This window comes from Canis lupus, chromosome 28 (genome assembly GCF_003254725.2).
Source record: "Canis lupus dingo isolate Sandy chromosome 28, ASM325472v2, whole genome shotgun sequence".
Lineage (NCBI taxonomy): Eukaryota > Metazoa > Chordata > Mammalia > Carnivora > Canidae > Canis > Canis lupus.
The window spans coordinates 29,732,667-29,747,344 of record NC_064270.1 but is presented as its reverse complement, the minus strand read 5'-3'; the positions used below and the strand labels follow the sequence as shown (position 1 = coordinate 29,747,344).

General features: G+C 49.3%; 1 protein-coding gene across 4 annotated transcripts in view; it reads right to left on the bottom strand.

Moving 5' to 3' along the window:
* GRK5 (G protein-coupled receptor kinase 5) overlaps positions 1-14,678 on the bottom strand; it is a 212,199-nt gene that overhangs the window by 55,020 nt on the left and 142,501 nt on the right. For all 4 annotated transcript variants that reach the window (XM_025467402.3, XM_025467403.3, XM_035707738.2 and 1 more), the window contains one exon: positions 10,176-10,288. In XM_025467402.3, coding sequence (XP_025323187.1) covers positions 10,176-10,288 — 113 coding nt within the window. The remainder of the gene's footprint in view (positions 1-10,175; positions 10,289-14,678) is intronic.

Sequence of the window (14,678 nt, the reverse complement as noted above, 5' to 3'; positions counted from 1 at the left end):
AAGGATGTGTCAACCACCGTCCAAAAGTACAGCTATTTCAAAAGAGACAGAGGAAATGACATCAGCAGAGACAGACTGAAATCGGCACCCCAGCCTCCCGGCCCAGCGCAAGGCAACCCCACAACCCAGCATCTAGGGTCCACTTTCACCCCCAGGCCAATCCAGAAGACCCTCCCGGAAAGGGGGGCCAGGGACGGCAGCACTTGGATGCCCAGATACGCAGCCGGGCACATTTCCATCTAACATGAGTGAGTTTCCTGTGTTACCATTTCTCTTCTAACAGAGAATCAAGACTCGGTGATTTTCTCCAAGGAAGAAACGTTAACACTTCAATCACTTGGATCACAGGGCTGTGGGATAATGGTTCTGGAAAGAATCCAATCCCCTCACTTTACAGAGCTAGACACTGAGGCTCAGAGAAGCAAAGGACTGGGCCCGAAGTCACACAGCTGGTCATAGCAGAGCCCGGACAGGAGCATAAGCCTGCTGGCTTCTGTCAGCCACCCGCCTCAGGACAACCCCCTCCACACCATGAAGACTAGCCCCGTGGGCCTGTTTCTTGTTGGAACTGATTTGGCTGATGATTTCCTGAGACAATTTAAGGAGAGAAGGTGGCTCTTTCTCACTGAGTTTTTCCTGTTGTTTTCTCCCCCGATGCTCCCAGCCTCCCCGCAAAACTAACACGCAGGTGGGCACACCCAACACAGGATGCAGTAGGTCATAGGCTCACCCTTGAGGTAGGTATTATTATTCCCAATCTATAGATAAAGAAACTGAGGCTCTGAGGGCACAGATAACCAGTGCAAATATAGTCGAGCGAGCATGTGAGAGGGCTGGGAGCTATGTCTCCAGAGGGGCTCAGAGTTCTAGAGCACGACTGACCACCCTTTTTCCAGGATGAAGAGAGAAGCACCCAGTGTCCTGCCACTCTGGAAACCTGCCTAGTGGTCTGGCACCATGGGAATCTACCCAGACTGCTTTGCAGGGCCCAGGCCCCGGGCAAATGGCCGACCACCTTTTGGGGTAACTCAATCCCATGCAGAACCCTGGATTTGCACTGTCCCAAAATACATCTGTGAAGGCGGCTCTATTTAACCAAATGGAGGCTTGAAGCTCATTAATCAGCCTCAATAACCAGCTGAAAATATTATTGCTCTGGGTACTAAAACCCACGTTAAAAAAATAACATCACTTTCAGGTCAGCTGCCTCCCAGCAGAGGCCCGGCTGGGCGGCTGGGCGCCACGGTTCCACAGGGAGGCAGCCGGGAGCACGCGGGGACAGGCATCCCCAGCCCAGGATCAAAAGGCCTTTCTTTGAGAGTCCATGTCAGGTCACCACCACTTGAAGAACATTTGTGTTGGGAGGCAGAAAACCAACAGAAGGCTTCCAGCTGGGCTTTCCACACTGATTAAGTCACCTGGAGTGACAGGCCATGTCTCCACAGTGACCCCTGAGAGGCCTGCTACAGAGAGAAGGCACCATGGCGGCTCAGCCGGGCGGGCGAGCTCAGGCACATCACGCCTGCCCGAGGCGGGGGACCACCCGGGAACCCACTGCTATGGGAACACCCTTGCCCAGGTAGTGGGCAAGAGCTACTGAAATCAGCCGAAACCAGAAAACACAAGCAGCAAATAAAAGGTTGGGCCAACAGCCTAGAATTTCACAATTAGCGCTGGCTCGGGAAATGGCAGCCAGACAAAGACTTCAATGAAAAAGAAAACCACATGCAAGGAATGCCCCCGTGACCTCCATCAGCAGGGGAGTGCCCTCCAACCAGGGAGGGTGCTAGGTCTCATCCCCTCCCCACAACAGAGGGGACATGTGCCATCCTCTCTCCTGTAAGGGCCATCTGAAACCTGTGAGCTCAGCCCTAACAGCCAGAGCACCAAAGGGCACCCCTGCTAATCCACTCGGAGGATGTCTCTCTTCCCCGAGTACATCCAAGGTGCCCATTTCATGAGCCTCTCCAGGTCCTGTGATTTATGCCAAGCGCAGAAATGGCCTTTGGGGAGGAGATGCTGCTATAACACAAAGAGCAAAACACTACATTGAGTTTAAGGCAAAAAGAATTATTTATAGATCCCTGCCTGCCAAAGAGTATAAACATTTGTGTACATCCTAGTTTATAAACCTAATATTTCATCCTCTTGGTCGGCTCTAATTGCATCATCAATCTCAGAAAATGCCGGTGAAAATATGTCCTCTCTATTAAAACACACTTCCCTCTGATGATTTTTAAAAACATGAAGACCACAAGCCAGTAAAAGGGGACCTGCCACGTTTTCAAAGCAGCCGGCGCTGGTTTAAAGAGCAGAGTCTGAGCCGGATTCCTCTCGGCCTCTGACTAACTTCAGATGTCACCTCCTCCTCCTGGGAGACCTTCTCCTGCCCTGACAAGAAGATGAAGTCAGAGATGCTATGAGGTCTTGCCACCTCCGGCTTCTGTAATTACCAATGTGGTCAGCTTTTCCAGAGTCCTCGCGGCAGGGACGAGTGACGCGCTTGGTTGGCAGCGCTGCTCACCACGGCCTTTTCTGGAGAAACACCCAGCTCCACCCACACCGGCCTCGGCATCTTGCCTGTGCTGCCCGTGTGGGCTGGAGGTCTCCATTTGCCTCTCTGGAGGCACTCTTGACCCTGGCGTGGGGCAGGGGAGAATCAGGGTGGGCAGTTACCTCCCCGACCTGGCACCACGGTTCCGACACCCCTCTTCTAAAGACCCAGCCCACGTGCGCTGGCCTGCATCAGCCCCTTCCCTTGTCCCTGCAGACCTAGGGGTGGCACAGGCTCCGATTTAGTGCATCGGCGCTACTGATTCCCCATCCTGCTCAGGACTCCACCGACAGCCCTGCACTTGCTCGTGGGCAGGCCAATCTCCTGCCAGGACCCTGAGTGAACAGTCCTTCGGATGGCTGTGCCCTGACCTTGCTCCCCACCCTCTGCTCCCCAGAGAGAATGAAGAAGCACTGCAGAGGGGCGCATCCCCCAGGAGTCCCAGGATCGGATGGGTGTGGTCAGCCCCAGAGCCTGTATCTACCTGGGCAGATTATTCTCTAGTCTCTAGCTGCCATCTGAAGAGCCCTTTTAGGCATGGGTCAGGAAGGGAGTCACTGGCCCCCCTCAGGGCAACAGATGGGATGGGACCCCAGAAAGAAGGGAGGGAGAAGCTGCCCCCTCGCCATGTTGGAGTGTAGCCTGAGAGTGGCAGGAGTGACCCCAAGGGGACCCCAGGCCATACTGACAGCACCACAGACACCGGCTTGTACAACATATTCTGGTGGGGGCAAAGGTTGAAAAGAAGGAAGGGGTGAAAGGGTATCACACCTTCCTCTTGGGCGACGTGACAAATTCACTGGCAGCTGTCAGAGTCCCCTGACAGAGAGGCCATGCTGTCACCTCCTGCCTGCCCCATCATATACCCCTGAGAGCCTCAGCCCTGAGTGACTCTCTCCCCATCGCCACCCCACCCCACAGACTGCCTACCTGCTTCTCCCCCTCCCACAGCCCCAGGATTATTTCTCCATCCTCACTCTCCAACAAGGCTCATGAGGCCACCAAGCAAAGGCCTTTGACTCTCCCTGTTACTCTTTCAGTTCTAAGTGAGAAGAATCCCAACCTACCCTAGTTCAGGCAAAACCATTATCTCTTAGCTTCTAGAATTTGAGATGGACTGACCAGCCAGACTGTGGGATGCAGGAAGTGAGATGCAGCCAGGTCCAGACTATCAGGAACCAGTAACATGAGCACTTCTGGAACCCACTCTCATCCATCCACGTGTGTGTGTGTGCACTCACATGTGTCTCCTTCTCACTCAATGCTGACTGGCTTGCTCCAATGGCACTTGGTAATCAACAGCTCCCAGGCTTTTGATTTTAAGCATTCTCTACCAGAGAAGGACGTCCTCTCAAGTCTATAAATCGCAGAGAAAGAACTCACCGGCCTACATGGGCTCACAGACTCATCCCTGCTCCAACTGAGTATGAACTAGGGGTGACACCATCAGGAACATGGCAGTTCTAGGAGAACCATGTTGTTCAGGAGTATGGGCGTGGACAATCCCATAGAGGTCTACTATATGAACCCATTTTATGAGTGGTGCTTTTTCAAGATGATCCTGCTCCCAGGGTCTGGCTTTACCAACTCTTCGGAGGGTCTCTATGCCCATCTGAAGAATGATTACTTCCCTCGCCCTCTCTTTCTGGGGAGAGCACAGAAGACAAGACAAACACTGAGTATGACTCATAAATAAGAGAAGCAGAATACTTGACTCCTCTGGTGAGGCACAGCAAATCGTTTCGTTTTACAAATAATTTCAGGATGACCAGGCATATTTAATGCCAAGTGATAGCCCACTGATTTCAAGTGATTTCCTATTGTTCTGGGCTAATGAATAGCTTGAAGTACTTTTTAGCATTTTCTGATAATAAGGTCTCATTTGTTGTAATCTCATATCTGTTGTTGCCAGTCTCCAAGATGGAGACCATAATAATCCTTGCCTCCTGTTATTCACGCTCTTGAGAAGTCTCTTTCCATACTAGAGAGGGCTAACCCCCTCATAATGTTTACGTATATGATTTTGGGGATAGGATGGTATGGAACCTCTGAGGTTACGTCATAAGAGACACTGCCCTTCTAGCATTCTGTCTTGAATTACTGGCTCTGGGGAAAGCCAGCCATGTGATAAGGACACTCAAGCAGTCCCATGGGGAGGTTCACATGGGAAACAACTGGGGCTTCCAACCAACAGCCACCACTAACCTGCCAGCCAAGTGCATTCACTTGGAAACAAGTCAAGCCTTAGATGACTGCAGCCCCAGCCAACATCTTACTAGAACATTTTAAGAAACTCTGAGCCAGCAGCATCTCGGCAAGTCATTCCAAAAGTCTTGACCCATAAAAGCCATGAGATAATAAGTGGTTCTTGTTGTTTCAAGCTGCTCAGTTTTGAGGTAATTCCTTATACGGCAGTAGGTAATGAATACTTATGTATCTTAACTCATAGCTAGTATCGCTTATTTCATTAAAAGTTCTGTTTATTCATTTTTCAATCTCTCATTTAAACAGAAAGCAAGTTCCATGAGGGCAGGAGCTTTCTTCTCTTACTCAGTGTGTACTCTCCAACTGCTAGCACAATGTATGATATACTGGAGACATCCAATAGGTAGGTGCTAAATAACTGGTTGAGTATCTGCCAAGTCTCCCCTAACCCCAAAGAGAAGAGACCTGAAAACTTTCTGTCACATGCAAGTGAGAGGACAAGAGGGTTTCAAAAGACCCAAGATGCCTTAGAAAGAAGGTAAGAGAAGAAGTACATCAATCTTTAAGAGGCCTGTGGAATAACCCTGTTGGCCTGTGGAGGTTGACACTGGAGCCCCTTCTGGTCCCCTGACCAGGTGGGCAAACCCTCTCAGAAGCCAAATCAAGTCACGGCTTTGACTTTGGTCATCAACCTCATTTCTCTGTGGGCGGGCAACCAAGGAGTCCTTCTTAGGCTCCCAGGAGGCCCCTGACAATGAAGACTAAGGGGTGAGCTACCCTGCAGTCTAATGAATGATACAAAGCAGTTCTGCTGCCCCCCAATCACCCAGGCCCCATTTTAAAACAATCACAGGTCTCCTGCTTAACTCAAGAAACCCAGACATTAGGACTGTGTGGGACAGCCACGTTTCCTGGGGGCTACGGCAAAGCCTGACGAGGGCAGGTTATTTTTAACAAACCCCACTTGGTAGAAATTCAACACAGAGGTGGGAACGGTGTGGATGGTGCCGGCTGAGCCAGGGAGCACCGGGGCTGGATGCTGCCTCCTTGGAGTTCCAGTCAGGATGGAAGGAAAAAACATATTTCAGACGAGAACTGCGCCAGCCCTGGAAAACTCAATAAAGTCTTCCTGCGTAAAAGAGGTCTCCCAAAGGCTGGTCATTTGACGTCAGGGTGGGTGATGAAAAGGCCCTGCTCATTCCCAGAGATGCAGACAAAACGCAGGGGGCGGGGCCGGCCTCTTCGAGCAGTGGCCGCGTTAAGCCGTATGTAAAGAACATTTGTCGCATCAACACAGGGAGCCAGACTCACATTTCCTTTCCAGAAAAAAAACTCTCGGTGCCAGCCCAGCAAAAGGGAATGTCTGCACGACCAGAATGAAAATGGGCATCCATTGGATTTTTTTTTTCTTCTTCTACTCAAACTGACTATAAGCGTCTAACAAGACACGTGGCTGGAAAATTCCACTGGCTCCTGGGCTGAGCCTTGCCCTGCTCTGCCTCATCAACTCTCTAGACGAGTCTCAAACCTGGCGATGCCTCATCTTTTCCAAAGGGGGAGCAGCCTTGGTCCACGGCTCAGTCCTCATCTCTCCATCCCCATCCATCTCCTTGGTCAGCTCACCCAGCCCATGGCCCCAACCAAATACCAGCTGTATGCTGACAACTCCCAGTCTTCTGTCTCTAGCCCAGACCTTTCTTGCAGATGCCAGACTTCAACGTCCATCTCCCCTCAGTCATCTCCACGTGGATGTCCGAGAGACACTCCAGCTGGGTGTGCCTAAAATGGAGCTCCTGGTCTTGCCCCAGATGCGCCTCCCACAGCCTTTCTTACTCCATCCTTCCATCTGCTCAGGTCAACTCTTGGAAGTCATCTGTAACTCTTCTGTCTCACCCACAATGCATCCAAAAATACTGCTAACTCTGCCTCCAAAACATGCCCCAAATTCAACACTTTCACATAGCCAAATGCTTCCACGTTGGCTTGAGCAACCATCAGCCCTTGCCTGGACTGCTACAGTAGCCTCCTATCAGAGCTCCTGTGACCACCCTTTCTCCTCCAATACAGGAACCAGAAGAATCCTTTAGAAACCTAAGTCAGACCATGCCACTGCTCTACTCTAAATCCTTCAAGAGCTCCCCATTGAACTAAAAAACAAAGTTCTTAACGGCACAAGGTTTTGCATAACCAACAGCTCTCCTAGACTCCTCTCTGCCCTTTCTCCTCCATTCCAGCCACAGATGCCATGCTGTAGGCCTTTGCACTGGCTGTTCCCCTGCCTGCCTTGCTCTTCCACCACATATTCACCTGGCTAACTCTTACAGAGAGGTTCACACCCACCCAGGGTCTCACTGCCAGCTGGTGGCAGTGCCAGCAGTGCTCCTTCAGTCTGTCTCTGGAGGCTGCATGCCCAACTAATACACCATGTTGCCAGCACAGCCCAATGATGAGGCCCAGGTGCATGCTGGAGCCAGCACCTGGTGCAGAGGGCACAGCAGGGGGATGGTTGGGGAAGACTTCTGGGAGTACAGTATGAGAAAACAAGGAACAAGCAGGCATTCTCCAGGCAGAGGGGATGTGGGGTCATTTCAGGCATTAAGAGTGAGGGAGCCAGGGCAGAGAGGCTTCAACCTCTGCGGTGGCAAGTCAGAGCGACCACAAGAAGGTAGTAGGGCCAAAATGTAGGGCTCAGGAAAGACCTGGGTGAATAATGCACATGGGGACCTATCAGTGCAAGGCCTGGTAGTCAGCCTCAGAACTTGGACTTTGTCCTAGATGTCAATGCTTCCCAATCCTGGATACACAGGATAGTCATGGGCAACTTGAAAAACGCCAATGTCCATTAGAAATAAGGGCCAGTTTATAGGTAATGAGCACCACTAGTGCTAAACTGTGGTCTCCAAGTACCATTTCTCAGTAGAAGGAACCAGGGTTCTTGGAGATTCAATGGACTCTAGGTCTAGGGTAGGAAAAATACAAGATGAGCTGTAACATCACATCCTACCAGATAACAAGGAGCTCCCTGTGATGACTGGGTCCTCTCAAGGGCTCAGAAGCCAACCTGGTGGCCAACGATGAGACCATGGAGCATCTATAAGGCTAATGACCACAACGCATTGAAACGCAGCCGTGTTTAACTCCACGCCTTTAAAACACACTGGTTACTAGTATTGGAGGGTGCTAGTGAACTGATCTGGTTCTTTGAAAACATAAATATAGGGAAAGAATGAAGCAACTCTTCCATGAACTTTATCACTGGGTAACCAAACAGTAATTGAAAGGAAGTATTTTCCAGTTAGCAAATAAAGAAGGAATGACAAAATGAGAATGTCACCACGCTGCAACCCCTAACTAATCAACACATTTAGGCACTGAATAGCTAAATCTGCTGCCACCTCTAAAAGAAAGACAAGCAGATAATAATGTTCCCTGATGGAAGAACATAAAACCACTTATGAAGTCACCCTACCCCTGCAAAAAAAAAAAAAAAAAAAGAACCCTGAAACTGAAATCTGATCAAGTTTCTTAATTCAATGAGGAATTTACAAGCAATACAGAGAAACCTATTAAATGACACGTAGGGTGAAAGAGCACAATTCAGACTATGGGACACTCTTCTGGATGAACAAAGAGAGATGGTTATATCCTGATAAAACAAGCATTTATGGAAAGTATGAGAAAGATGGACATTAAAACACTAATATTTGATGATAATAATTACTTTTCTTAGAACTGCACTAAGGGTATTGTAGTGATTCTTTGTGTGTGAGAGAGCCCTTCTCGTTCAGGGATACTGAACTGAAATGCTCACAGATGAAATCAAATGTGTGAGCTCTGGTACAAAATGCTACAGACAGAAAGGACGTAGTGAAACAAGACTGGCCATGAGTTCATAATGGTCAAAGTGGGGTGAAGGATGCATAAGCTACTCTTCGACTTTACTTTTTTACCGTTTGAAATTATGAGAAGTTATGAAAATACTAGTCTCCCCCACCCCCCCTCTGAGATTCAAATTAATGAGTCTGGGCTTTAGCTCAGGCATTGGTATTTTTTTAAGACTCCCCAGGTGTTTCTACTACTCAGCCAAGATTGAAAACTATCATAGTCACTATGTAAGACATCCTGAGAGCCTCCACTAGAACCAGGACAGAGGCTATGGAGGAGAACTGGTCTGTGAGAAGTCAAGGAATCAGGCATATGATTATTATATGGGGGATACAGACATAAATTATTAGATGATTAGATGATTGATTAAATGGGGGAAGAGATGAGGAAGGGGGGGTTAAGGAAATTGCAAAGATTTCAGGCGTGGGTGACTATGGGTGCTGGTCTCTGGGTTAGGGAACACGTCAGGACTGGATAGGTTTGGGAATCTGGGGGAAGGTGACTTCTGGTGGAGACACTCAGGGGGCAGTTTGGTTTGTAAATCTAGAGATCCACACTGAGACCCTGAAGCAAACATAGAAACTTGGGCTCCACAGGACTATCCCCCGAACTGAGACACTGGTCGGGATGGCTGCAGCCAAGGGTGGCATTAGGGCCTCTAGGAAACAGGAGCATCTTAGTCCCCTGCCCAGGGAAAGGGAGCCTGAGAATACCCCATTCCTTGCATGACTGGTCTCCGTTCCTTGCCCTCCCACCCACTGTCCACCTTCCTTAGATAAACATGCAAAAGGCAGTCTGCCAGGCTGAGAGGCCCTGCCCCCCCTGCATGAATGCTGAGGAACTCCTGCATATTCCCACATCCTGTCCTAAAAGCCCATGCAGATTAATTACCATTTGTTAAACAACTCAATGACCAGTAAATCTGAAAGAAGTCGCCATATGGTGTCAAACACGGCCACACATGCCAGCAGCCGCTGGAGCCAGCAACTGTCAGATTGGCTTGAAATGGCCAACACATGTTCATTCCACAAACGTTTACTAAAGCCTGTATGTGCCACGCACTGTGCTAGGCAGTGGTGAATGGGAAGCGTGGGGTCCTAGGTTCAGGGAACTTGCATTCTATGGAGAAGCAGACAGTAAATAGTACACAAACACAAGCTTTGGAATTTTAGAAAATGGGTTTTCAGCTGGGAGAATGAGCCATGGAATCCAACTGCTACCTTGGGGTATTATCCAACTTTCCCAGGCGCTACCTTGCATACTAACGCAGGCTCCTAGAATCAGAGAACTGACAGGGCTTCACTCTAAAGCAGCAGTCAACTGAGGCCCAGAGCGGGAGGTGGCCCATCCATGGTCACCCAGCAGGTGCAGATTTGCAGACAAGGCAGTATTCTCAAAGTATGCCCTGGAAATTTCTTGAGCACCAATTTCATTCTTCACCCTTCTAAATGATGGGGTCTATCTTTCCTTTGGGCAAAAACAATCACTGATCACAGAGGACCAAAGTGCCTCCCCAGGAGCACAGACTTACCACTGAGTCCAGGAACTGAATGTAACACTCCAGCCCAGGTCTGGTTTCACAGAACTGCCGGAAAAGCAGCCTCCCAATTGGCTGCTTGTCACATAAACTGCAGTAATCTCTGTCTGGAAACAAGAAAAGAATGTGGTGAGATACAGGAGAAAGCCAGGCAGGACTGTCCAATCAAGCCACACCTGGATCCAGAGCCCCAGATGGATGGAACAGGATGACTGGCAAACTCTCAGGATCCCTTATTTACCTCCAAGCTGTGCAGACTCAGAGGGGACTTGGGTGGTTTACAGGAAGGCAACTTCTAGTTATTAGCCCACCCCCTTTTCTGATGACCTGATTGCCAGATGCCAGATGCCAGCACTTCTGGGGATGACGACTCTATCCCCTGGAAGGCTGATCACCATGTCACATTCCCCACTTAGCGACTGGATAAGTGTGGCAGGCATATAGCCCAAGCCAGTTCCAATTGGAGTGGACCACAGACTGTGCCTGGGTGCACTGAGCAGAAGTGGTCTCTCTTCCTCTGGTTGCTGGGGTGCATGGGTGTGAGGCCAGGGTCTGCTGCAGTGCTCTTGATACTGCAAGGGAAGCTGCTGTGATGATGAGGCTCATACACAGGGGAGGTGAGAGCTGGGAAAATTACAAAAAGTAAAGTTGGCGTCCTCGTGGTGTCATGAATCTCTGGATCAAACCATGCCTGCAGCTCAAACCACATCTGAAAAGTTTATTTATAAGCTTTGTTTAGGGCAGTTTGAAAAAATTAAAAATTACTTGTAATTCAAAGCACTTTAAATTATGAAAAGCCTGCATTTTCCAGCTGAGGAGCTAGAGGCATGGAAACAAGAAATGACCAGCCTTCAGCCACGCAGCAGCCAAGAGAGTTCTAAAGAGGAAATGTAGTGCAAGACTCCAAGCCTGGAGGCCTGGAGACCAGGTGCTAGTCAATGACTTGCTATGTGACTTCAAGAAACTCATGTACTCTCTCCCGGCCTCAGTCTTCCTCTGGAAAATAAAGGCAGAAGTTGGAGGTAAGAGGGGGGTGGGGGGTGGTACATTCTGGCTCTTCCTGCAGTGATGCTAAAGCCTCTGCAGAAGATTTCTCTGGCCAGAAAGATACTCAAAGGACTGACCACTTAACGTTGTTGCCTCTGACCCTCTCAAGCACTGATCATTGGACTTTTTGTGCAGCTGCACTAGAAATGGTCAGGTGACCTCATGGGGACACCGGGAAGACGGTAAGTTAGACCTCCGGAGAGCTACCCAAACAGAAGGGATGACCATATCCTTGAATGCAGAGGAGGAAGGAAAAAGGACAATTATCCCCCTAGAAGGGGTTTCTCTGGAGATAAGGAACACAGGAGATATGAACATAACCATCATGTCCACTCACTTTCACACCCAGAGTTTATCCACAGAAAGTAAAACTGTGACTTGTAGAGAGGGTGGTGGCTGGGAGCATGGGCTCTGGCGCTGAACTGCGTGGGGTCAAACCCCAGCCTCAGCAGGCACTGCCCATGTGCCCTGAGGCATCTGACTTAACACTTTCATCCCTCAGTCTCCTCATCTGTAAACTGGGGATGGGAATCATCCCTAACTTCTAGGACTGTCATGAGGAATAAATAAGACAACACATAGAAAAGACTCAGAACAGGGCCTAAGACATAGAAAATGCTTACTAAACCCCATCTGCTATCACCGAGTTTGGGGGTCTCTTCGTCTGTTCCATCTCCATTTCTTCAAGGAACCTCTGCTCTCTGAGTTTGTAAAAATCCAGCACTACGTTTTAAGGGAGCCTCACAATGGGCACGTGACCCAGTCCTAGCCAGAGCCCTCATCTCCCAGCCACATAAGGTGAAGGATGGGCACATGATTCAGGCCTCGCCAGTCAGAGGCCCCGGTTTCTGCCATAGTGATAGGTTCAAAAACAGACTTGTGACTTCGTCCCAGCCAATCAGAGCCCCCCCCACTCCGGTCTCTGGGACACAAGGACAGGTTCAAGGCACCTCACCCGAGTGGGTAGGAGTCCCCTAGAAGGTACAGAAGAGGCGCTTGCTTCTCCCTGGGATGCTGAGGTCTTAGGATCAGTCAACTAAGAGCTGCCACAGTTGTCTTTTCCACTAGGCAGTGAGAAGCCACAGAAAAGGAAGCAGGGGAAGGCGGGGCTGAGTGCAGAAGAAAGAAACCCCAATCTGAACATCCCAGGAGCCCCTCAAGCAAGCCTCGCCAAGGCCAGCCCGGTGCCTGCACTTTTATTTACCTGACATAGTGCTTAATTCAGTTGGTGTTGGGTTGTTGTCTGTTGCGACTGAAAGAGCGAGTGACCAGGTGTACAGGCTGGAGAGTTTTGCAGCCCACTTCTCTCATGGGTAAACTACCCGAGGGCAGCAACTGTTGCTGTGGGGATTCACCAGTTCTAAGTACAGTGTGTATAAGGCACTCAAAATTTTCTCATTCTCTCCTGAATAGATACTTTGATCAACATGGATGGCCACCTTCAGGTTCCCCTCTTGATCCCCTCCTCAAGTGGTCTAGGGGCTGACACTAGCCTTGGACTGTTGCCTTAACTCGGTTACCTTTCCATGCACAGATGGCTCACAAATAGCCATTCCAACGAACATTTAACCCACCTCAGTGTGTGCCAGAACCAGTGGGATGGGGTAGCAGTTTGGGGAGGTGGGGTGGGATGCAGTCCCAGCCCTCAGGAAGTTTGGATTCTGTTGGAAAGGGTACAGCATGTGGGTAAGTAGACAAGATCCCAAGTGACAGTAATAAAATGTCAAGTTAGATGAGTGTTATCGTCAGCCACAGTAGGGAATCTGGGAAGGAGGGAGCTGAGAGGGTGACAGGTCTGTAGCCTGCACCTGTTAGCACGATGCCCTGTAGATACAGGCTGCATTCTCGCTGCCTCCCACTCAGACTGATCACCCCCACCAAAGGTGAGGAAAACAAACTTCCTCACCCTTCCCCAATCAGCTGAACCTCCCCAGCACAAACACAGAATGAAAGTAAATTACCTTGTGTCAAACTCCAATTTTATTCAATTATGGCAGAGAGAACCACACGGCTTATGTGATTTGAGCAATGTGCCCCTCCCCATTTCCAAAAGCAATTAAGAGATTTCATGTGCCATATTGTGATTCCTTAAGGGTTCATCTGACAGGATTTTTTCTCTCCATATGGCATTTGCTGTCAGTATGGAAACAAGGCTGTTATAAACTCACAGCACAGTAAACACCATGTGATTCCAACACAAGCTGTCAGCACCTCAGTTCCGTGCCTCTCCCAGCTGTACAGAGGATCCCAGGCAAGAAAGCCACTCATTGGAAGCCCAGAAAGAGATAAAAGAATCAGTAATCATCTATTTGGATTATTTTCTCAGGCTTATATAAAGATAAATAGGCCTATCTTCTGAGGAAGCATCACCACCACCACCACCACCAAAATCGGAGTGCAATATTTGTGGTTCCTTTAGAAATGAAGAACGAGGTCATAGAAGGGAGACTATGAATTTGGAAATTGATCAGAGTGACAGGAAAAGATGTAAAGTGCCAGGCACAAACCCACTGTGGGTCACTTCTGCAAAGTGAGATGACACAGTTGGAAGCATGGGCAGGTCTGTAATACCTCTTCAGAGCAGACCCTTCCTTCTTGGTTTGTACAGGAGCCTTTCGGTTATTTAAATCCAGCTTGCAAGGGCCCTGCCCACACCTCTCCTCTGAAGTGTGGTCTGTTGGGTGTGGTGGGGAGGGCAAGCCAGGAAAGAAGAGCAGAGTTTTTTTCTATCTCTCAGGTTGGAAGAACCCTGGAATGTGATGCATACAGCCATGCGCATACTGTCCACACACATACATACACACCAGCATTTCCAGAACATGAAAATCCTGCTTTGGGCTCCATGCTTCATTGGCCCTTCCCTCCAGGCCAGGAAGAAGTTGTCATTATATAAGTTATGAGGGGGCCTCAGGCTCCTCTATCCCAAAGTATCCACCAATCACGTAATTATTCCAGTTTTACTCTTGTGGGCCCTTCATTTAACAAACTGTCTTCCAAGGTCTCCTAATTTTTTTTTTTTAAGATTTTCTTTATTTGTTCATGAGAGACACACACAGAGAGAAAGAGAGGCAGAGACGCAGGCAGAGGGAGAAGCAGGCTCCACACAGGGAGCCAGACGTGGGACTCGATCCCGGGTCTCCAGGATCAGGCCCTGGGCTGAAGGTGGTGCTAAACCACTGAGCCACCGGGGCTGCCCCAGTCTCCTGATTTTTGATACAAGAAGGTTCCTTCCATTTTAAGACTCTCTTCTTGAATTCAACAACCAGGGTGTGTGTGGATGAGTGAGAGGAAGCACAGATTATATTTACTGGCAGGTTAATGATCCAGTAACAGGCTTAGAGTTAACAGATGGTGGTCAGTTAGGACCAAAAATGGGATTGTGGCCTTTGTGGTGTGATGTTTGAACTTGGCTGTGGTAACAGAGGTCTAGTGGACATAGCAAACTGAAAC